We start from the raw sequence: 22,661 nt of genomic DNA on the forward strand, positions 1-22,661 counted from the left end.
AGCTTTGAAACAACGCAGCGCTATGGCGATAAGGAATCCATTAATGCGGTGCTGCAGTTAGATTTATGAGCAACTAGCGGACCCCGCGAACTTTGTTTCGCCTTGAAAACTTTTCTACGCAACTTTGTTATGTTTTACCTACATAAGAACATTCTTATAAAAATAACAAACCCAATAAAAGAAAATTAGTGATCTCGGTTCAGCTATTCTCGAGATTTGCGCTTAGCAACACATGCTTCGATACGAATGGGCCGGCTCAACCGGAGTGATACCACGGCCTTATAGAAAAGCAACGTGAAACAACGCTTGCGTTGTGTTTCGTTGTGTGAGAGATGTTACCGGAGGCCCAATTACTCCCCTCTCCAACCTTACTAATCCTCAACTCTAATTCCCTAATTCCTAATCCGAGAGGGATAGAGGGGAAGCCCGCAACGCACTTCAAACGCCTCTGGTATTTCGGGAAACATGGAGTTTCAGTTCAGGTGTCCATGGGCGGCGGCGATTGCTTACCATCAAGTGATCCGTATACTCGTTTACCGGCTTATACCATACAACAAAAAAATCAACCAAACATTTTCTTCACAGACTATGCAGTTTAGAAAATCTCGTTGCTAAATTATGTAACGATAAAGTTCAATCATAATCTGACACTTGTTTAGAGCGATATACAGCTCGATTCTCATCAACAAACTTTTCATAAACAATTTAAAGTATTACTAAAGCATTTTTATGAAATCGGGAATGTTTACTGTTATTCACTTTCAAGCTGAAAATAAAAATAAAAACATTGATATTATCATCATATTCTAGGAAGTATTTCAGCGTCTCTTGGATGGGTTCGAGATATTTTTTAATATACCCGTCCACGGCACGCTAGCCCGACACCCGGGCTATATTAACATCTTACACTTGAATAAATTTTGTAATATTCTCATTACCTGCATCTATTTTTGGATATTATTGAACAGGTAGAATGCTTTGGTCCAGTAGTTAAAAGTGTATAGCATTAGGAACGTGTCCAGAGTCGGATAAAGTGTTATTGTAGTTTTCGATATTCGTCTAAGAAATGGCATATAGCCTCATCCCCTATAACAATAGCATTATTGATAAGACTGACTAAAAGTGAGGAGTGCAAATTGGCACGGGTGGCTGGGCAACTGGCTGCCATATAACGTTTCGCGGGTTCGATTACCGCACGGAACAGATTGTTTTTCCGGGTCTGGGTGTCAAGTGAATGTGAAATTATATGTTTACAGGAGAAAATCCTAATGTGGGGCAAAGGGCAACAAACAAAAATAAACGGATCCATCTCCTCCTTCCTTCTTATAGGGCCTTTTGAATCAACCCCGATTTTGATAGGCATTGTGAGTGAAGATATCGTCTAGAATCTATATCATACTATTAGATACATAGTAAATAGTAATAGCACATTTGCCGACAAATTGTTCAATGTTCAGCGTATCACTAAATCGATGGAAATAAATCAATCCATCGAAATATGCTATTCAGATGATTCTTGGCACGAAACGTACCTCACACTATACTACAACTACAACTAGTCTGAATACTGAACTAGTTTCCTAAGAAACTGTAGTAATAATATCTCATTCAAGTGATTGCATTCCGTTTTGATGGAATTTTGGGTCAAAACTCTTATAATTATTTATAAACATAAATATAAACATAAAGCCTATAACCATTCACAGGAAAATATCCAGATTCACTACCATGGCTGTCAGTGTATTTTAACAGTTTATTTATACGATGCCTGGACAACCGGCTGTGGTGCAGCATGTAACAGGTTCGATTTCCGCACGCAGCAACTCTTTGTGTAATCCAAATTTTTTGTTTCGGGTCTGGGACTTATATGTATGTGAACTTTATATTTGTAAATGCACCCACGACACAGGAGAAAATACTAGTGTAGAGCAACGTTTAAAAAAAAATTATAACTCCAAATGTATCAGATAAATAAGTTTTGACAATTTCTAATAGGACCCAGATATGAGCCCTATCAATGGCACACCAACCCGCATCCAAACCTTCTTCGTATGAGAAGAGGTCTTTAGTCAACAGTTGCCACGTATGATGTGGAACTCCTAATTTTGTTTTTGTATTCCATTTATGTTTTGCACAATAATATTCCCTAACTGAAGCTCTCAGACCATTCGAGTACATGATTCTCACCACCATCTTCGCCAACTGCATCGCCCTCGCTGTCTACACACCATACCCGGCCAGCGATTCAAATTACACCAATTGGGTTCTTGTGAGTATCATTACCTTTATTCCTATTATCTTTATTATTTACTGTATATTAATATAATACATCTACTATACTTTTTTAAGCAGTCAATTTAAAGTAATTGGTAATTTTTCTGATGTCTTTATGGACACGTAAGACCCTTTTTACAGGTGTATTGAGAGTTCCTGACTTACTTTACTTAAGGTCCTATGTCCCCTAGATGGGGTAGAGCACAGAGGTCCTCAATCACATTGAGAGTTCCTAGCTTGCAACAAATATTTGTTAGATCTATTAATCATATGTGCTACAGTTCTCGTTGTTATGAATGTGTGTGGAATTTGAGTTTCCAGATTTTGGAATTCACTAATGTAATTATTTATTTGTATGATTAACAGGAAAAGATCGAATACGTGTTCTTAGTAATATTCACGGGAGAGTGCGTCATGAAGATCATTGCTTACGGGTTTATCATGCATCCTGGCTCATATCTCAGAAACGGCTGGAACTTGTTGGATTTCACGATTGTTGTCATCGGGTAAGTTTAAGTCAAAAATTTACAATAATAATAGGACTGGTATATTTACTATTGTGTACTAATCTAGATATATTTGAAAACTTGTATAAATACTGTCAAATATCCAACTATTAAAACTACATAAATATCTAATATGTAAATAAATTGTTACCCTTTCTTTATGTCTGACTTTTTCGTCACAGTTTTAAATCAAATCAGTTTCAAATAATTTAAGACCTCTAATATAACAATAATATCAACATAATTAACAGTTACCTTTAGAGCATCAAGGCTTCAATTCAATCGAGAACACAAACCCATTAATTTTATACTCACACAAACAGAATCACATTCCATATCAACCAAATTACGTCTATTTTCAAATACCTTATCAGGTTTACCAGAATGTACTTCAGTAACATTTGTAACAAACGTTTTAGCGTTTACTGCTGCATCAAGTTGTTCATTATTGGCTATAACGAGCCCGCTGCCATTATTGCCAAATGCTATGATTGCTTCACCGGCTATTATTCCGGGAATATTGCTGTGCAAGTTTACTGGTACCTAATAGATTTTATGGCCTTTCCTACTCAATCTTTCAATCTCGTTACGTGGTAGTTAATACCAATTACTTTTTTATTTTCCTCGCTGTATGGTGACGGCAGTACAGATGGCATTACATTTGTTTCTATTCTGAATCTTCACGCGGGTGTCGTACAAGCGATGCTCAAAGTCAAAGTCAAAGTCTAAATTATTTATTTCAAATAGACCGGAAAGGCACTTTTGAACGTCAAAGCATATACCACAGTATAAAAAAAATACAAAATATCTGTGTATCGGTCAGTGCTCTAGTAAAGTTATTTGCCCGTTTCAAAGTGTAGATTCTTATGGAGAAGAACAAGCAAGAAACTCCATAACTTACCTACTCTTTTTTTAATCAGGTTTACAATACAATTCTTGGTTACATTGTTTCGTTGCTCTCTGAAAAACATGATCTTTTAACTGCGATCTCCAACCAGCTTGCCATGAATGGCAAGCTGGTGAGATTGTGACAAACTCCTCATTTATAGAAAATACCCATAGCCCAATAATGGACCATCGTGAACTATTATAAGTGTGTAGACACATAACATAGAATAAAATACAATATCGTTCACAAGAAACTTATACCCATCGTATATAAATACAAAATCTCTGAGCATTTCTCTACAAAAGACCATTTAATATTATCGAAAGGCCATAAACCATTCATGCACAGTGCACCAAGAAACCGAAGGCAAACGCAATTTATAATATAGTGACATAACATCGTTTAATACATCCTTGTGCTTAATAGGAACTGGAGAAGCTATAACTAACCTGACAGCAAGGATTCTTGCAGCTTTCATTGTAATATCAACCATACTAGTAAAGAATTAAAGTTAGATTTATTATAATATTGGTATCCGATGTTCTGGAATCCTTGTATCCAAATTCATCCATCGTTGAAAAATCAACCGTACCTCCAGAGAATACAGTTGATTTTACATTTGGGTCTTCGAAATGTGGGATATTTATTGAATTTTTCGATATTTCCAGAATGGTCAGCACAGTATTATCAAGTATATTCAAGGACGCTTTCGATGTGAAGGCTCTGAGGGCGTTCAGAGTGCTCCGGCCGCTTCGTCTCGTCTCCGGCGTGCCAAGTGAGTCGATACTAATTAATCCTTTTATAAGATCACCCTCCAAACATATTCTAATAAAACACACCCAATAACCCCTTTGAAAGGTTTAGGAAGTAAGCGAAAAGATACGGGTTATATAGTTGAATATAGGTGACATTATGTACGAGTATGTCACGGATGAATGATTCAAATTCCTTTTCAATAGATGTACATTATATATTTTTCATAGTTGAGAAGAAAGTATAAATTGTAGTTGTGTGAGTATTAAATGAAAGACTTATGTTGTTGCATATTTTTTTACAATCTTGTCAATCTAATTAAGCTAATTAAAAGCTCTTCTGTGTTTCTGTGTCTGAAATTGTAAATAATAATGCAGTCTCGGCACACTAATGGCACTTTAAGCGCTATTCTACGTATAGATGCAGTTTAAGCAAGCGCAGGTTCGATGCCAACGTGGATAAATGTTGGACAAAGTTGTTATTTTAAAAGAAAATTAAATAAATCATGTACCGTAGTAAGCCCAAACGGCATCGTAACTCTACAAGTTTGTCCTGAACCAATCATATTCAACTGGTTTTTATCACATACGTTCTATCTCCAGGTCTCCAGATCGTGTTAAACTCCATCCTGAAGGCCATGGTGCCGCTCCTCCACATCGCGCTACTGGTCATCTTCGTCATCATCATCTACGCCATCATCGGCTTGGAGCTGTTCTCCGGCAAGATGCACAAGAGCTGCTACAACAAGTACACAGGTTCGATCCACATTTGTTTTTATTGGAGCTACATTTGAAACGTTTGTTAAATACTTTAGTGCTTCTAAATCTTTTACTACGTTTACACTATTGGGTTTATGTTCTTTCTTTCCTGCTAGCAACACATTGTTGTAAACGCTTTGGAATTCGGCAATAGACATTTTAAAAGTTATCGTTTCATTCACCAAATTCTTTCAAACATTTATAAACATACCACGGTCTCACAGAAAACCTGAGAAAGTGAAACAGCTTGCGTTGTGTGAGTAAGGTTACGGGAGGCCTAATTACACCCCTTCTCAATCCCCGATTCCCCAATAACCCTTTAATTCTTAACCCCCAAAAGGCCAGCAACGCACTTGTAACACCTCGGGTGTCTATAGGCGACGGCGATTGCTTAACATCAGGTGATCCATCAGCTCGTTTACCGGCTTATACCATAAAATAAACACTTCCCCCTTTTGCAGATGAGATTATGGACACTCCACATCCGTGCGACGTCGACAATGGCTTCAACTGCTCCCAGATCGGCGAAGAGATGGAGTGTCGCGAAGGATGGATAGGCCCTAACTTCGGCATCACCAACTTTGACAACTTCGGCCTTTCCATGCTCACTGTCTTCCAATGCATCACTCTTGAAGGCTGGACTGATGTCATGTATAATGTAAGCTACTTTCAACTTTATTCATTAAGAGATAAGAGTCATTAAGGAATCGCTCCCATACTTATTTCTGGCAAAAAACTTTAAGCGATTTTTTATTACATCGTAAACTTTATTATCGTTTAATATCAAGCGTAATCGAGGTTATGAGTCTTCGTTGAATTATTAAAAGAAGTATATTTGTTAAATGGTAGGTACTCATTCACAGATTTCGATGCTTCTTTATAAACGTTGATATTTTGAATAATTGTTCTTGTTACTGCACTTTTTAAAACTGGTTACTAAATTGCTTGCACTTCGTTTGGGTTTACTTTAATGTTATCTACTCCATTTATATTGACTGGATTAATGAAGAAAACTCTAACTTTCTTTCAAGTCGTCAAATTGTTCTCTATTCCAACATTTTTCAAGTCATTAACTGCCGTACTCCCGTGCCGTACATTTAATGATTACTTAAGTCTTTGACTGCCAATAGAAAACTGTTGAAGGCAAATCGTCCGCTAACGTCGGTCACCGCGGTGATCACCACGGTGTTCAATGTGTTAAACTATTCTTTAGTAAAGATTTTGTACCGAAAACAGTTGCTAAGTACAAGGTTAAGTAACCATTAAATGACTGTTGAATACGGCGGTTGGTTCTTTATAATAACATGTTTTTAACATCCCTTAATATCAAATTGATCACTGTTTTCGTAATGTATGTTTGATATTTGTCTTTCTAGATACAAGATGCGATGGGCAACAGTTGGGAGTGGATCTACTTCGTATCGATGGTCATTTTGGGCGCATTCTTCGTCATGAACCTCATTCTCGGTGTGTTGTCTGGGTAAGTTAACACTTAATATGAAAGAAAACCACTTAATACGATACGATTGTATACTCACTTCTTCTAACCTCCCAAGTTTAGGATAAATACACTTAAAACCTCACTGTTATAAACATGACACATATACAGATTTACTTTTTTTTTCCTCACACAAGAATTCTAATTTAGATACAAAATAATAAGTTTAATTTCACACGGGTCAGACATGATAATAATTTTACCAAAAATAACAATTTCACCTATTTTACTGATACCATTTCAATCACAGAGAGTTCTCCAAAGAAAGAGAAAAAGCGAAGAACAGAGGAGACTTCCAGAAGCTTCGAGAAAAACAGCAGCTGGAGGAAGACCTGAAGGGCTACCTCGACTGGATCACGCAGGCAGAGTACCTGGAACCGCTGGCTGATCAGCATGAACACCATCCACCTGTAGATCAGACTAGAGACTATGGGATAGGTAAGATATCAGATGTAGATATAATGAAAATTTCTATTGAGTAAAACAATGAACAAGAACTTACATTAGAACTTAAGACGGAATATTTACCATGTTTATTTCGTTTCGTTTAGCGCCATGATCAAGGATGAACTTCGCGGTTCATCCACGATCATGGCGCTTGCAACAGTGCTGAAATATCGGAAACTCATAGACATAAATAAACATGGTAAATATCCCGTCTCAAGTTCTAATGTTAGTGTTAGTGACCATGTCAGTTTAAAAAAATGAACAAGAATACGCTTTTTTGAAAAGCAATTTAAACCACCAGTCATGTTTTTGATTGATAAATTACAAGTTCAGGCTTATATGAGACTCTAGACGCTGTAGGAAAGGTAGAAGCTAATTTAAACCTTATCGATAAAGGAACAAATCCTTTATCCCATAAAACTCATAAAATTAAATGAATAAGATAAAGATTTGGTACTGTAATTTGTTTCAGAATACATCTCAGGCCAGACGCAGAATGAGCACGACTCGACAGACCATCTGGGGATAGAGACGAATGAACAACAGAAAGTTTCCTTTTGCAAAGCGTGGAAGAAAGACTTTGACAAAGTAAGTATGATTGCACGGCTGATACGGTGGTTAGGCAACCGGCAGCTGCACACCGGGTAGCGGGTTCTAATCGCGCACGGAACAACTCTTTGTTTGATCCGCAAATTGTTGTTTGTTTCGGGTCTGGGTGTCATGTGTATATGAAATTGTATGTTTGTAAACACACCCATGACACAGGAGAAATTCCTAGTGTCGGGCAACGTGTTTAAAAAAACAAAACAATTCATCATATTAAAAATAATATGGAATACACAACCAAATGACAAAACCGGTAGGAGAGAAAGTGTTTAATTTTCAGAAACCGCATTTATGAACCTAACTAAACCTCTTCCCATCGACCCATGAACGAATGGCAAACCAGTAGATCTAGGGACTGTCATTTGATGTCATTTACAAACTGGATGTCATTATTACAGGTGAACCGTCGAATGAAGCGCGCGTGCAGGAAAGCAGTGAAGTCCCAAACTTTCTACTGGCTGATCATAGTGCTGGTGTTCCTGAACACAGTGGTACTGGCCAGCGAGCACTATCAGTGAGTATTCTAACAAAATATACTAAAGAATCTAAGTAAGCTTCGCATCACACGCATCGTATGCGACGGATTTTAGTTTGCCTTGTATAGAAACTCATACAACAGCGTCCACTGATCCGCACCGTACGGACCGCATCATCGGCAAAGCCGATATGAAATGCATAACTGATACGGAATGCGTACTATGCGTGTGATACGTACGATACGGGCCTGTGGACGCTTACCTTTAGAGTTTAAAATCAGTTTCCTAAACTCACAATGAATTATGAAACCAATTAAAATAGGTTTGTTCATCAATCATTTGTTTTGTTATTATGGGATTATCATTTATAAAATTTAGAAATATAGCTTTTATTTTTACTCAAACAGAATCTGTTCTCAATTCCAGGCAGCCAGAGTGGTTGGATCTCTTCCAGGAGTACGGCAACGCGTTCTTCGTGGCGCTGTTCACGCTAGAAATGTTGGTCAAGATGTACAGTTTAGGTTTACAAGTAAGTAATCTTTATATCGTGATGTATCTGTCTTGTTTTATCTTCTTTTAAGTGTTCAAGGTAGTTACAATATAACCTACCTCACGGAGCATGAGATTTCAAGTTGTAATTATTGATGTCATGATTTTGGAAAAACAAAATAATAATGGGACGGAGATTCTATAATGGCGTTTAGCAACAGATTACCCTTCGATGGGTTTATTTAAAAATCAATTGGAAAAAATGGAAGAACAGTAAGTAATAGATCTATCTCTTCAAAGAACAGAAAAGAAAAGGAAAGAATGACAAACATATACAAAGGAAAGAGATAGATAAATTAATTGTACTATTAACTCTCGATGTTAACACCCACTGCAACTAACCCGTGCTTGCCACCTCGCTTTCGTTGCTGTCTCTCTTCCAGCAGGCTTCATTACCACTGTCTGCCTCCCGGTCAAGTTGCCCCCTAACATGTTCCAGGGTTATTTCGTCTCTCTGTTCAACCGCTTCGACTGCTTCGTTGTCATCGGCTCCATCAGTGAGATGGTGCTCACTAAGACTGAAGTCATGCCTCCTCTGGGCATCTCCGTGTTACGCTGCGTCAGGCTGCTCAGGGTTTTCAAAGTTACCAAGTAAGTTATTTACTATACCTATTTAAACTGAGATTGTCACTAGTAATAATCATTAGAACTTAAAACGGGCTATTAACCATGTTTATTAACTAAGTTTTTGTAAGTTTCCGATATTTCGACTCTGTTGCAAGCGCCATGATCACAGATGAAAAACGTATAAACATGGTAAATATACAGTTTTAAGTTCAAATGATATTTTAATAAAAATATATAGCCAATCAGTTCCATAATGTTTGACGTTAATTTAAAAAAAAGATTCCATAAATTTGATCTTAAAACCGTAGGTAAGTCTATTGATCTTTTTATCTATACAAATGTGTATTTTTTGTAATTCTTTCTTCTCCTCCAAAGTAATTTTTCTTTAAATATCTAATAACAAAATTACCTCTTATTCCAGATATTGGCGCTCACTCTCCAACTTAGTAGCGTCACTCCTGAACTCCATTCAGTCGATCGCATCCCTTCTGCTACTGCTGTTCCTGTTCATCATGATCTTCGCACTGCTGGGGATGCAAGTCTTCGGAGGGAAGTTCAATTACGACCCAGTGGAGGAGAAGGATCGACATAACTTTGATTGCTTTTGGCAGGCTCTGCTGACGGTGTTTCAGGTAGGGATAACAATTTGGAACCTACAACATGCGTTTTTGCATATTTGTGAGTAGGTACTATGAGTAGACGTCTAACGAAATACTAAATAATATAATAATAAATCAAGAACGTTATCTTTTAAGATGAAAGAGAAGTCTAATCCTGGAACAGTAAAATAGTAAATCTTATGTCAAAAGCCAAAATTATTAATTTCAAATAGACCAGGAAAGCACTGAAAGTCAAAGCAGTCTTCCTCCTCAGTGAAGCTATCAAATTAGTTATTATTAGAGCCAACCCATATTTTTTTAGCTATGCAGCTAAAGCTTACCTATATGAGGAAGTTTCTTTATTAGAAATTCTAGTAATAATGACATACTAACAAACGTTGCTTTCAGATATTAACAGGTGAAGATTGGAACGCTGTAATGTATGAAGGTATCAAAGCATACGGTGGTGTGGGCACGCTCGGGATCCTCGCCTGTATTTACTTCATCATTTTGTTCATCTGTGGTAACTGTATCCTTTTCAAAAAATTATTAAAATATTCAATGGACAGCACGTATGAAGTCACACAAAAATAAATCGTAATGTCAATCATTTATGATTCATATTTTGTAAGCAATATTTCCTTAACAACCCTTCGTTCAGACATCCTCCTAAATGTGTTCTTGGCCATCGCTGTAGATAACTTAGCTGATGCAGAATCATTGACCAACATAGAAAAGGATGAAGCAGTAAGTATTAAAATAGAAATTTCAGCTTTAACTCCATTACTATTGACTTAAATTTGAATGACAATTATTAGCAGGCACCAGAAGAGAAGGAAGGAGGGAGTGTGGTAGCGGCTGAAGGAGTTCATATAGATACTGATGACGAGTACATTCATGATGACGACGTCTATACTTCGGATAAGTAAGTAAACACTTTTATAGATGACAAACTCTTAATCGAAATGAATACTATGAAGATTAACCAATTCCCTTTTTCCAGCTCTGAAAGAGAATACGAAGAGACAGGGTCGGAAGGAGAGCAGCAAGATGAGATGGAAGGAGAAATAGAAGAGATCATTGATGAAGAAAATGAAGGCAATGAAAGGACAGAAGAGGAACAGGAACGCGAAGACCAGGAGATGATGGAAGGGCATCAAAGAAATCATATAGGTATAATAGTTTTAGGTGTTCAGTTACCAACATATAGTAAACTTGATAAAAAGGGGATGTGGCTAAACACTTTTATCGATAAGGAAAATATTGAAACTAAATATTTATATTCTTTCTTCTTGTTTAACTAAAAGTAAATTAATTTAGAGATCAGCACAAGTAATACTAATATGGGGACGACGTTGGAATTTAAAATACAGGACATGTTTTATGAAGTAAAGTAATACATAAAATAAAATTTGCTGTAAACAATGCTGTGCAAGACGCCAGAACTGGTGCAATCAATAATACAATAAGCTAACCAACCAAAACAGTGAACACAGAGTTGGAAGAAGAGCCTCGACTGAAACGTAAGCCCACGACTTCATCGGCGCGGCCGCGTCGCCTCTCCGAGGTCGATATATGCGACACTAAGAAACCCATACCCGATGCCACCTCCTTCTTCATATTTACTAAGACCAACAGGTTAGGGGGGGAACGAACGATTAACAGAAACTTATTAGATGTTATTTTTTTACGTATTTTGTTTTTACATTTGTCTTTGATCGTTTGAACTGTGTCATCGTGCTCATGACGCTGAATGCTTGATTCTGATTTAATTTCTTCTGTTCCTTGTTCTCATTTGTCATCTTTAGGATCTAAACACAGAAATTTACGTGTTTTCGTCTCATGAGGTGTAGGATATTAGACCATGATTTCATTGTTTTAAAGTCTTTATTGTTTTGCTGATTACTCTATTTTGTACTTTATATTTTATGCGTCATAAGCACGAGTTGTTGTCGCTATATTATTGACTATTCATTTTCGGGAATATACGAGTACTATCAAAGACAAATCAGTTTTCTACTTTACGCCTTACGTCTTTCTCTTCTTTCAACTTAATTAATTATTATTAAAAATTAATTTATTATTTACCATTTCTACACATTTAGCTAATTTCCACACTTGTGTTTGCGTTTAATTAAGCATTAAAATATTTACATGATAATTTAGTTGAGGCATTCTAGGTACAGGGATTTCGGCATGGTCAATAGCGATAGCGAGACTATTGGTAATCATAGGATTAAACTAACTTTAGTGCTAGACGATAGTGTAGAAAATTCTGTCATTTTCCTTCACAAAGATGGCGGCCAATCTGAAGAAGAGGGAACACTGGTAACAGCCAGACCACGGCGAGTGTCAGAACTGAATATGCCAAATCAGACGCCGCCTATACCCAACGCTAGTAGTTTCTTCATATTCTCACCGACGAACAGGTGAATGGTGATGGCCTCATCACCTGGTGGTACCCATGTCTCATTGTGTCGATTGGCGTTGTGTTGTCCTTGCAGTGATTGGCATTACATATCATCGAATGTGACTGTCCCTGTCTGTTGGAAACTGTATCTCCTGTAGTGTATCCGCAACCTACTCCAAAGGATTCTTCCTTCAGTCTAGTCGTTCCTTTATTTACATTCATAGTTTTGGCCTTAGAAACATCTTCAATCTTCAGTTTACCTATTTTCGATTTAATTTCATGTTCACCTGAAACGATTACTAAATATTCTGGTGGATGAGAACTTCTTTTCATTTTATGTTCTTCAAAATTTTTAGTCCTAAACGTTTTACTTTATACCGCAGTACCGTTTCCAACATCATATTGTTCATTCATGTCCCTCGTGGTGCACGAACGTTATAACCTCCATTGTGTGGAATAATCAAAATTAGATGAAACTACATCTTCCAGCAATGAGTATAGTGGGTACCGAAATCTGTGTTTCCCATTAGAAGTTAGGTATGTTTGTTTAGATGATAGGTTTCAAAGCATGACCTGAAATCCCTTAGAATTATCATCGATTTGAAGTCAATATATGGCTTGTAGCATTCATGTTTGAACATTTTGCATGTGGATGTCTCCATGCATGATTGTGTCATGAATGCTCCAAGCCAGCGATGACTCTTCAAATACTTGTTACATGAAATTGTTGCATGCATGCATGGTGTGTACCGTATTATATTTATTTGCGTGATTTTAATGCATGAGCTTCTATCACTGATTTTTGTAACACTGTGTCTAGAATATATGTGTATAATATGTGTTATATGTATTTTATTGTATGTATTTGAAATACACATCAGAATTAAATTTACACTTATAACTACTTCTTTTGAATCAAGCCAATTTGTTACTTAATTAAATATTCATTAAATCTGTTTTGCGATAAACTTGTATGAATAAAGCAGGTATTTTCTTAATGGAATTGTTTAAATTCTTCTTGTTGTTATCTTTTTGATCTTCTTCTGGTGTGTTTTCTTCTGCTTCTTTCTATTTACCATCAACAACTGACACACTGTCTCCAATGCTAGGTTCCGGGTGTTTTGCTACAAGATGTCATCATCGTCCACCTTCGGGAACATCATTCTGGTCTGCATCATGCTGTCTTCCGCCATGTTGGCAGCTGAAGATCCTTTGGATGCTGCACAAAAAGGATTTCGAAATTGGGTGAGATTTTACGCTTTCATCTTTGGTTAGACTTGTTTCAATTTCCATTTAACATGTTGCTTTGGGTTCCATTCCTGAATGTTACCTTAGACATTTTAATTTTCAAGAATTTCTGTTACCGCATCAAGTTTAGAACTGAATCCTACATATCCCAGTCTTTTTAGGCCTTGCAAAAAGATATGTTAATTCTAAGTTCTATACTCGATTTTAATTTGCAGTTGCTAAGTCAATTCGACGTGTTCTTCACTGGTATCTTCACGCTGGAGCTGTTCCTGAAGCTGGTCACGTACGGGCTGCTCCTCCACGAGGGTGCCTTCCTGCGGTCCGCCTTCAACGTGCTTGACATGCTCGTCGTCTGCGTCTCGCTTGTCTCTATGAGCTTTAAGTACGTTTGCATTCACTGTTTGTTTATCTCTTAGAAGATTTGTGGCCTTTTAGCCTAAGTTTAGTCATTTAGGATACAAGGTGGTACCAGGATTTTTAAAGAAAAAAAAAAGATTAATATTTCAATGGCTTCTGTTCAAAAGGACGAGGATTGTCATCAATGCAGAGTTGATTTAATTAGTTTTCGTGGATTGGTTAACAAATATTTTTATATGAAATTTGATAAACGAGCAGACGGTTCACCTGATGGTAACCAATTGCCACCGCTCAAGGACACTTGAAACACCAGAGGGGATTAGGAATTTAAGGGTTTTTAGGGAACCGGGGATTGTAAAGATTGGGTAAGAGAGCAATTGGGCTACCGTTAACGTCACGCACACAACAAAACACCTCGCAAGCGTTGTTTCACGACGGGTTTCTGGGAGGCCGTGGTATCACTCCGGTCGAGCCGACTTTGCAGTGCCGTACCTTACTCACACAACGAAACACACAATTGCAATTGTTACAGTAAGTGTCTCTTTATTCCAGGTCGGGTAGTATATCGGTGGTGAAAATATTGCGAGTGTTTAGGGTGCTGAGGCCCTTAAGGGCCATTAACAGGGCCAAGGGCCTTAAGGTCAGTAACACCATTTATTTATCATTTAATTTTTTATTATATTTTCAATATACAGATATTTTTTATAAAATATATCTGACAATTTTAAGAAGCTATAATTACTGTTATTTTTAAAACTACAGATAAAATTAAGTTCTACTTAAGTGGTGGTCTAATAAATACGGATGCATTGCTAGGTTCCATGGGGAGTTTTTAAAGAAATCATATCTTATCCACAAATGGTAACAATTTCCTATATATTCCTTGACAACACATTTTTAGTATCTCTGTTGCTGGTGACAAATCTGGTAATGCCAAATCTAGTTACTTTATTTTGAGAAGTAACGCCACCTGAATTGTTGGTCAATCGTGCATTCGTATTGTATTAGGACATCACTTAAGAAAACATACAGCAAAAGTTCATGATCTAAAGTTAAATAACTATTCTGATAGTCACATAATGTTTATGATAGTCACATAATGATTATGATAGTCACATAATCTTTATGATAGTCACATAATATTTATGATAGTAAATATGATTTTTCCGTGATTGTAGCACGTTGTACAATGTGTGATAGTTGCCATCAAAACTATCGGCAACATATTGTTGGTAACATCGTTACTGCAATTTATGTTTGCCGTTATGGGAGTGCAAATGTTCAAGGTAGGGGGCATTAAGGATCATAGTAAGTTAAGGATCAAAAATCCTACAAACTCAAGGATCATTATCCTACAAAATCCAAGTCTTGTGTCACGAGTGAATATACACATTCATAACTTTTCGTCACCAATACAATACCTTCAAATCTTCAATACACCTTTGGGTACCAATTTTTTTAAATTTCACATCCTTACTTTTCTTTTTTTTTAATTGTTTTTTTTTTTTGCTCATTTCTCATGATTATCTTTTGTTATTATATTATATTGTTGTAATCTCTACACTTATTATTTCTTTTTTGATAAAAATCACACTTAAATCTACAAACTACACGTGTGATTTTGTAATATTACATTTCTATACACTTTTATATTAATGTACAAAATACAGCTTATGTAAACATGAGCGTATATAAAGAAAACAAAGCTTATTACACATTATTATGTATAATTTTAAGCTTTAACTAACTATTGTGCTAATGACTTTGATGTAACCTAATTCAGCTAAAGCTTCCATAAAATATATATTTGGAAAGCTTTGCGGTTTCACCCTTATTTTTCTATATATATGTTGTGACATGCTTTATTTTCGTTCCTATTTTCATAAAAAAATATCTAATCGGTAAGGACGAAATTATAGGAGGCATGTTATACGAGTAGAAAGTATAGAATTATTATTTCAATGTCGTCAAATAGAAGCATGAGATCATTAATGAACCCAAAGGTGTAGTATGTTATGTGAGACCATTAGTTGACTAATTCTACCTATGTTAGAAGTCATAACCGCTCCCCCTACCTTGGCGTTTTGGAGAGTTAAGTTTCTAACCTTAGCGTATGTATCCTACGATCCTTGTACGTGATTAAAAAGAAGTTTGCTTGTCCCCCTATGTACCCGTGGCTGCGTGATGGACTTGGATCCCCCCCCTGGTAACGTATGCCCCGACAACTAACTCATTGACTCCGCTAACAGTATGTGGTCAAATGTGTGATAGTAGCCATTAAGACTATAGGAAATATTATGCTAGTTACGTATTTATTACAATTTATGTTCGCTGTGGTCGGTGTACAGTTGTTTAAGGTGAGCTTTGGAACGTTTTGGTGATAGTTCGAGTTCATCTTCTTACTTATATTGCCTTTATTGAAGTAAAATCGATCGATTCAGAAATAATTTCCATCGACTCGATACTATTTTTCTGACACCCCTGATATCTGTATTGATATTTTTTGAAATAAAAACCTTGTCCTGACAATAACCCATATTTATAGGGAATATTTATCCAATTCGGTGCAGTCGTTCGCGAGTTACACGCGTACAAACATTTCGACTAAACTATTTTTATTTATACAGACAATATTACAAGGCAATTTAAGTTCGAAGATCGAAATAGCACGATGTTTAGATGTCCTAATTGTATAACCTATGTAACCTATGTCGCATGTGTTTTAGAATTAGTTTATACAGCTTGTAGCAAAGAGGGTGGCATTGTTATATAGATCATGTTGTTTCAATCTCTACAATAACATTAACATTATATAAATATTTAGCTAAAATGTACATATTACTATATGCTTTTATCATGAGAAATGGGTTCATTGATTCAGTAAATAAATGGCCTTTTAGTACTTACATTGTTTCGATGTTGTGGCATGCAACTAATGTAGCTTAAATTAACTATCGTCACTGATTTAATCGCTGAGGTATTTGTTTCAGGGCAAATTTTTTAGATGTAATGATATTTCAAAAATGACAAAGGATGAATGTCAGTAAGTATCTTTTTCATACTATTTGAAAATAAAAGCTTTGATTTATATTATAACTGAAAGGGCTGATAGGTAGATATTACTTATTTTGCTGTTAGTTTATATTGGGTGGCAAGCCTATAATAGAAGCATCTACCACTAAAAACTTAGACTGAAAAATTAAAGACTTATAATCATTATTACTGCACGATTACCGCGGTGGTTGTAGCAGGTTCGATTCCCGCACGGAGAAACTTTTTGTGTAATCCAAAAATTGTTGTTTCGGGTCTGGGTGTCATATTATGCATGTTTGTAAACGCACCCATGACACAGAAGAAAATCCTAGAGTGGGGATCCTCCAAAGTTCTGAAAAAAAAAACTCAATCTAGAACTGAATTTGTCACACCTTTCTCAATAGTCAAACTCGAAGTGATTTCACTCTATTAACTATTTACCCATAGTTGTTGATATTGAACAAATTTCTCAACAAATATTAATTATTTTTCAGAGGAACGTATTTAGTGTTTGAGAATCGCAACTATTTGGTGCGGGACAGGGAGTGGACGCGGTATGACTTCCATTTTGATAATGTCATGAAAGGGATGCTCACGCTCTTCACTGTGTCTACTTTTGAAGGATGGCCAGGGTAAGGACATGTACTTGGATCATTATTCTAACATAATAATATATTTGGATCATTATTCTGACATAATAATGTACTTCATTCATAATTCTAACATAATAATATACTTGGATCATTATTCTGACATAATAATATACTTGGATCATTCTTCTGACATAATAATATACATGGATCATTATTCTGACATAATAATATTTTTGGATCATTCTTCTGACATAATAATATATTTGGATCATTATTTTAATATATTTTCATTTTATCATTATTTTCAGGTTGTTGTACGTCTCTATAGATTCGAATGCTGAAGACCGAGGTCCCATAACCAACTTCCGTCCAATCGTTGCAGCCTACTATATTATTTACATTATTATTATTGCCTTCTTTATGGTGAGTCACATCCATTCTGCCATTATACCATCACCATAATTATATTCCCCATAGTCCTGACATAGTTCAAACTCAAATACACCCATACGCCATACCGTGATATCATTTCTTCCAAAGTTCCTTAAATTTTTAGCTGGGTCCTTTTTGTTCCATAGAGGGAGAAGTCGTATGAATATGATCCTATTTGATCCTATTAATGGCAAAAGAAATCCATTGAGTCATTGAAGGTGCTGATTTAATTATATTATTTCAGGTAAATATATTCGTCGGTTTCGTCATAGTGACGTTCCAAAACGAGGGTGAGCAGGAATACAAGAACTGTGAGTTAGATAAAAACCAGAGAAACTGCATAGAGTTCGCGCTAAAAGCTAAACCAATAAGAAGGTAAGATAGAATTTTACTGATAAAGTAATTAATATTTTAAAGAAATTATACCACATATTTAATAAATACGAAGCATCACGTTACCTGAGAATCCTAGTCCTTTAAAAATGCGATATCTTTGTCAAGCGTGAAAATTATGGCAAACTTCTCTTTTAGTCCAACATTGGAAAAAATATTATAGACTTTTTGAAACAGTTTACCATCCAATGTATTTTATTGTTAAAAGTCTTAACCTTCCCCGGACACTATAACATATAGCATCGATTTTGTGCTATTACTGAGAATTTCGAAGACTGAAAAGCGGGAGTGGTGCCCAGTAGATATAGGCTCACGCCCTATTACATAGGACTTACAATACAAATGGTGAAAAGTACCCCTATCCCTTCGGGGATAAAAGGCGTGCTGTTGAAAATCGTTAAACTTTAGAATTAATGCGACAACCAAACAAGCTCTACAGAACTATTTTCACTAATCCCATTTACCTTTATTCCACAGATACATCCCAAAGCACAGAATACAGTACAAAGTGTGGTGGTTCGTGACGTCACAGCCGTTCGAGTACGCCATCTTCGTGCTGATCATGATCAACACCATCACCCTCGCCATGAAGTACCACAACCAGCCCCACGAGTACAGCAAGGCGCTCGACTTGTTGAATATGCTGTTCACCGCCGTCTTCGCCTTGGAGTTCATTTTCAAACTTGCTGCCTTTAGATTTAAGGTCAGTTTTTGTATGTTTGTTGACACGTCTGCTTGTTTGCCACCTATTCCAAAAAAAATGTTTATCGATCTGTTCATTTTGCAAGTTGAAAAATTTGTTTCGTCTATCTGATTATTCTTTCCAAGATTCTCATGATACTTTTCTTTCAGTGCCATTTTAGTCATCATTATAACAATCTAATCTTTTCCAGTTTACTTAAATATCTAAATCGCTTTTCTGCTTTTTCTTAGTTACTCTTAGTTTAGATCATAGGTATAATGTTTTTATATTTGCCCATTATGTCAATATAAGGATTTTATTTATTTATATAAAAATAATTCAGGCTTTCCTTCCTGACGCTATAACTCCAGAACGCACAACCCGATTTCCTCGGTTTTGTATTCGTTGGAAATGTCTCGAGCTCCGTGGGGTTTATAGCAAAGAAAATTCAGGAAAAATCATTGGTGGCAAAACGAGTTTCACTGGGTTTGCTAGTAATTTATAAAACATTCACCAATTTTGTGTTTTTCTTTTCTTCTTCTTCTATGTCTTATATATCAACTAACGTACTAATACCAATAATTATATCCAGAACTACTTCGGTGACGCCTGGAACACGTTCGACTTCATCATCGTGCTGGGCAGCATCATTGACATCGTTGTCTCCCAAGTAAACGAACTCAAGAACCAGGTAACGGCACGGCGCACTCTTAGTCTTACACTTCTTAGAACAACACTTTCACTTCTGATATCTTATTTTGAAATGACCAAAATTCAGTACCAGTCAATATCAGTGTCCTTAGTGGTTAAAAAAAATCTTTGAAAACATCTTTGTAAATATCATCTCTCACAATAGATCAATCAATGAATTAAAACATTAAATTATATCAAGCTGAATATGTTCAGAAAAACATTAAAAAGATGGCTATGACTCTCTTTCTGCTTGTCAAAACTTGGTCATTCCAAAAGCCAGATATCACAGTTACTGTCCCGAGCATGGACAATTATATCGATGTTGTAATAACAGCAGATGCTAATGCTCACACTTACGATGTACCTGATGGACCCATTGAAGACGCTCGTGTTGATTTCAGGGAAGTGGCATAACAAGGACACACGTTGTCAAGGTAAGATACGCTTTAAGCTAATTGTTTTAACGTTGAAGTTTGTAAACGCCTTTTCATCAAACCATCAGTCAGAAAAGACAATGCAAAATAAACTCTATTCACAAAAAAATAAGGTTGATACAATAAGATCAAAAGACGTTTACGACATAAATAGAATAGAGTTACTAATACAGTAAATAAACTAAACACTTAACATAAAAACACTATGAAAAATCGCACTGATTTAGAATTAGATAACAAAAGACAAATAACAGCTTTTAATATTGTATGATACAAAGCGAATAACAAAGATAATGGTGCTTTAGATGTGTGCAATGAAAAACTTTGGGACAGTAACGCTGTATAACATGTGTTATCAAATAAGGCTCCTGATGAAGCGAGCGAAGACACGGCACAAAATTATGCACAACACGCACTCAACAAACAAAAGGCAAAAAGTAGAAGCTGTAATAAAATTGCTTAAATTCCAGCAAGGAACTAGAAAATTTTAATCACTGGACAAATCATACATAGTCATTTTTGTTACATTTAAAGCATTAAAAGTACCATACATACCTACTTCAAAAAGTTACTTAATCATATTTCAAACACATTTAAACACATTATATACGTAAGAAAAGAATATGAAAGGTAAGTATGGTAGTGAAAATAATTCGATATTTATAAAGAAACATTCTTATTTAAAGCAACTACCGAAAAAAAAACTGTTAAAGGCAAATTCTCCGGACCAGTTACCGACGTGGCGGTTAAGGTTTTAATTAAATAAATCACATTTTGAATTATAAGCGACTTATCATCAACTGCCCGACCTATGAGTACTGCCATAGGTCGGGTCATCGTATAGCTAGTTTTCGACTATTTCATTACTGGTTCAAAAGTCAGAATTTCGTAACATCCCCAGCTTAGCTAGTTTAAATTGAAGACGTATTAGGACACAAATATTATATCTCTTATTAGTAAAAGGATCTAGTTCATTTTCTTCATCAACAGCTACTTATGGACAATGACTAAAAATACATATGTACTATAAAGTGCACTAACTGCCGCACTCCGAGACATTTAAAACATATTTTTTTTTCTTTAGTTACAAATGATTAGATTATTTCGATTTTGTTCCAAAAACCATTGCTAAGGACTGGGTTAAGTAGGTAACCGTTAAATGACTCTGAGTACGGGGGTTAGCTACTAAAGTAAAGCCATAAACTCGACTTCTTACTAAAATGAAACCCATAAAATTGCAGGAAAGTTCAATACCCTCGATAAACTTCTTCCGTCTCTTCCGTGTGATGAGGCTGGTGAAGCTTCTCTCCAGGGGTGAGGGTATCAGGACTCTTCTGTGGACCTTCATCAAGTCCTTCCAAGCGCTGCCTTACGTCGCCCTGCTCATTCTCATGCTGTTCTTCATCTATGCTGTCGTTGGGATGCAGGTGAGAAAGAACTACTGTAGCTTTATTTTAACATCTTCTAGGAGCTATTAATTTTTAAATTGATGATGATAGTGTGTAAACCATGGATGACTAATGCCCAAATACTGAAACGCTAATCAATTTTAAGTTGTACTTAAATATCTTTCTGTCTCTGTCTTTTATAAGGAATTTGTAGAGACAGAACTATTTTTGGGAGCGTCTTAAAATTGAGTGACGTTTGAGTATCATAACGATTGTAGATTGGTTCTGCAGACTTTTATTCTATCATTGATGTTTTCCAGCTGATGGACGGACGGACGGACGGACAATCATGGCTGAAATCAAATCAAGTCGTGGAGACTTGATTTGATTTCAGCCATGATTGTCCCACTGCAGGGCAAAGGCTCTACCCTCCTTCCACTCCTTTCTGTTTAAAGTGGAAAATATTGGAGACTTAATTCAAAAACATCGTAAGGTGATGTTCAGTGTTAGAGATTTCACTAACAATGACATTTACTAAACAATGTTTAAACAAAAACGAAATAAATCTCTTGGTTTACAGGTATTCGGAAAAATAGCGATAGACGATGATTCACCGATCACAAGGAACAACCACTTCCAGACATTCCCGCAAGCACTTCTTGTGTTGTTTCGTTCTGCAACTGGTAAGTAACTCTTACTTCTGTGCCCCAGTGACACCTTTTTTATGACTTCTGTCGCCAGGGCGAGGCGTGAGGGAGTATCAGACTCTTACTGACTAAAATCCACCTCATTCCTACTCTTGCTTTTCTATTCGGAGCCTCGGCAAACCCGCTAGGTAGTCCGCAGCTCCGGATTAGACATCAGCCCTACTTAAAAATATATTAACTTATACGACTGCCTGACTGCCTGACGACTGGTCTTGGCGATTGCAATTTAATTTTGTTCCTCTGGAAGTCGGCAATGAGTGGCTAATAAGATCCACCTTAATTTTATGAAGCTTAGCCTATACCCTTTTGGGTTTTCGAATTTAAGGGTTGTCTGAGGAATGATGGGGATTAGCACGATTGAGAAGGGGG

General features: G+C 36.3%; 1 protein-coding gene across 17 annotated transcripts in view; it reads left to right on the plus strand.

Moving 5' to 3' along the window:
- Positions 1–22,661, plus strand: part of LOC118280599 (muscle calcium channel subunit alpha-1) — a 106,823-nt gene that overhangs the window by 71,988 nt on the left and 12,174 nt on the right. For 9 of the 17 annotated variants that reach the window (XR_007706113.1, XM_050699353.1, XM_035600766.2 and 6 more), the window contains exons 5-34: positions 2,164–2,269; positions 2,641–2,780; positions 4,338–4,444; positions 5,025–5,177; positions 5,642–5,838; positions 6,557–6,660; positions 6,929–7,116; positions 7,598–7,713; positions 8,130–8,245; positions 8,634–8,736; positions 9,175–9,347; positions 9,745–9,955; positions 10,331–10,451; positions 10,584–10,669; positions 10,741–10,847; positions 10,926–11,095; positions 11,410–11,560; positions 13,442–13,577; positions 13,796–13,962; positions 14,490–14,577; positions 16,187–16,294; positions 16,928–16,980; positions 17,465–17,602; positions 17,872–17,986; positions 18,240–18,370; positions 18,866–19,091; positions 19,663–19,761; positions 20,165–20,197; positions 21,439–21,624; positions 22,166–22,268. Coding sequence is in view for 16 of the 17 variants with exons in the window: in XM_050699353.1 (XP_050555310.1) it covers positions 2,164–2,269; positions 2,641–2,780; positions 4,338–4,444; positions 5,025–5,177; positions 5,642–5,838; positions 6,557–6,660; positions 6,929–7,116; positions 7,598–7,713; positions 8,130–8,245; positions 8,634–8,736; positions 9,175–9,347; positions 9,745–9,955; positions 10,331–10,451; positions 10,584–10,669; positions 10,741–10,847; positions 10,926–11,095; positions 11,410–11,560; positions 13,442–13,577; positions 13,796–13,962; positions 14,490–14,577; positions 16,187–16,294; positions 16,928–16,980; positions 17,465–17,602; positions 17,872–17,986; positions 18,240–18,370; positions 18,866–19,091; positions 19,663–19,761; positions 20,165–20,197; positions 21,439–21,624; positions 22,166–22,268 (3,932 nt within the window). In the remaining variant the exon portion in view is untranslated. Of the gene's footprint in view, positions 1–2,163; positions 2,270–2,640; positions 2,781–4,337; positions 4,445–5,024; positions 5,178–5,641; positions 5,839–6,556; positions 6,661–6,928; positions 7,117–7,597; positions 7,714–8,129; positions 8,246–8,633; positions 8,737–9,174; positions 9,348–9,744; positions 9,956–10,330; positions 10,452–10,583; positions 10,670–10,740; positions 10,848–10,925; positions 11,096–11,409; positions 11,561–12,218; positions 12,352–13,441; positions 13,578–13,795; positions 13,963–14,489; positions 14,578–15,115; positions 15,224–16,186; positions 16,295–16,927; positions 16,981–17,464; positions 17,603–17,871; positions 17,987–18,239; positions 18,371–18,865; positions 19,092–19,662; positions 19,762–20,164; positions 20,198–21,438; positions 21,625–22,165; positions 22,269–22,661 lie in introns of all 17 variants that reach the window. The other 8 variants (XM_035600780.2, XM_050699362.1, XM_050699363.1 and 5 more) reach the window with 6 other exon arrangements.

This window comes from Spodoptera frugiperda, chromosome 16 (genome assembly GCF_023101765.2).
Source record: "Spodoptera frugiperda isolate SF20-4 chromosome 16, AGI-APGP_CSIRO_Sfru_2.0, whole genome shotgun sequence".
NCBI classification, from domain to species: Eukaryota; Metazoa; Arthropoda; class Insecta; order Lepidoptera; family Noctuidae; genus Spodoptera; species Spodoptera frugiperda.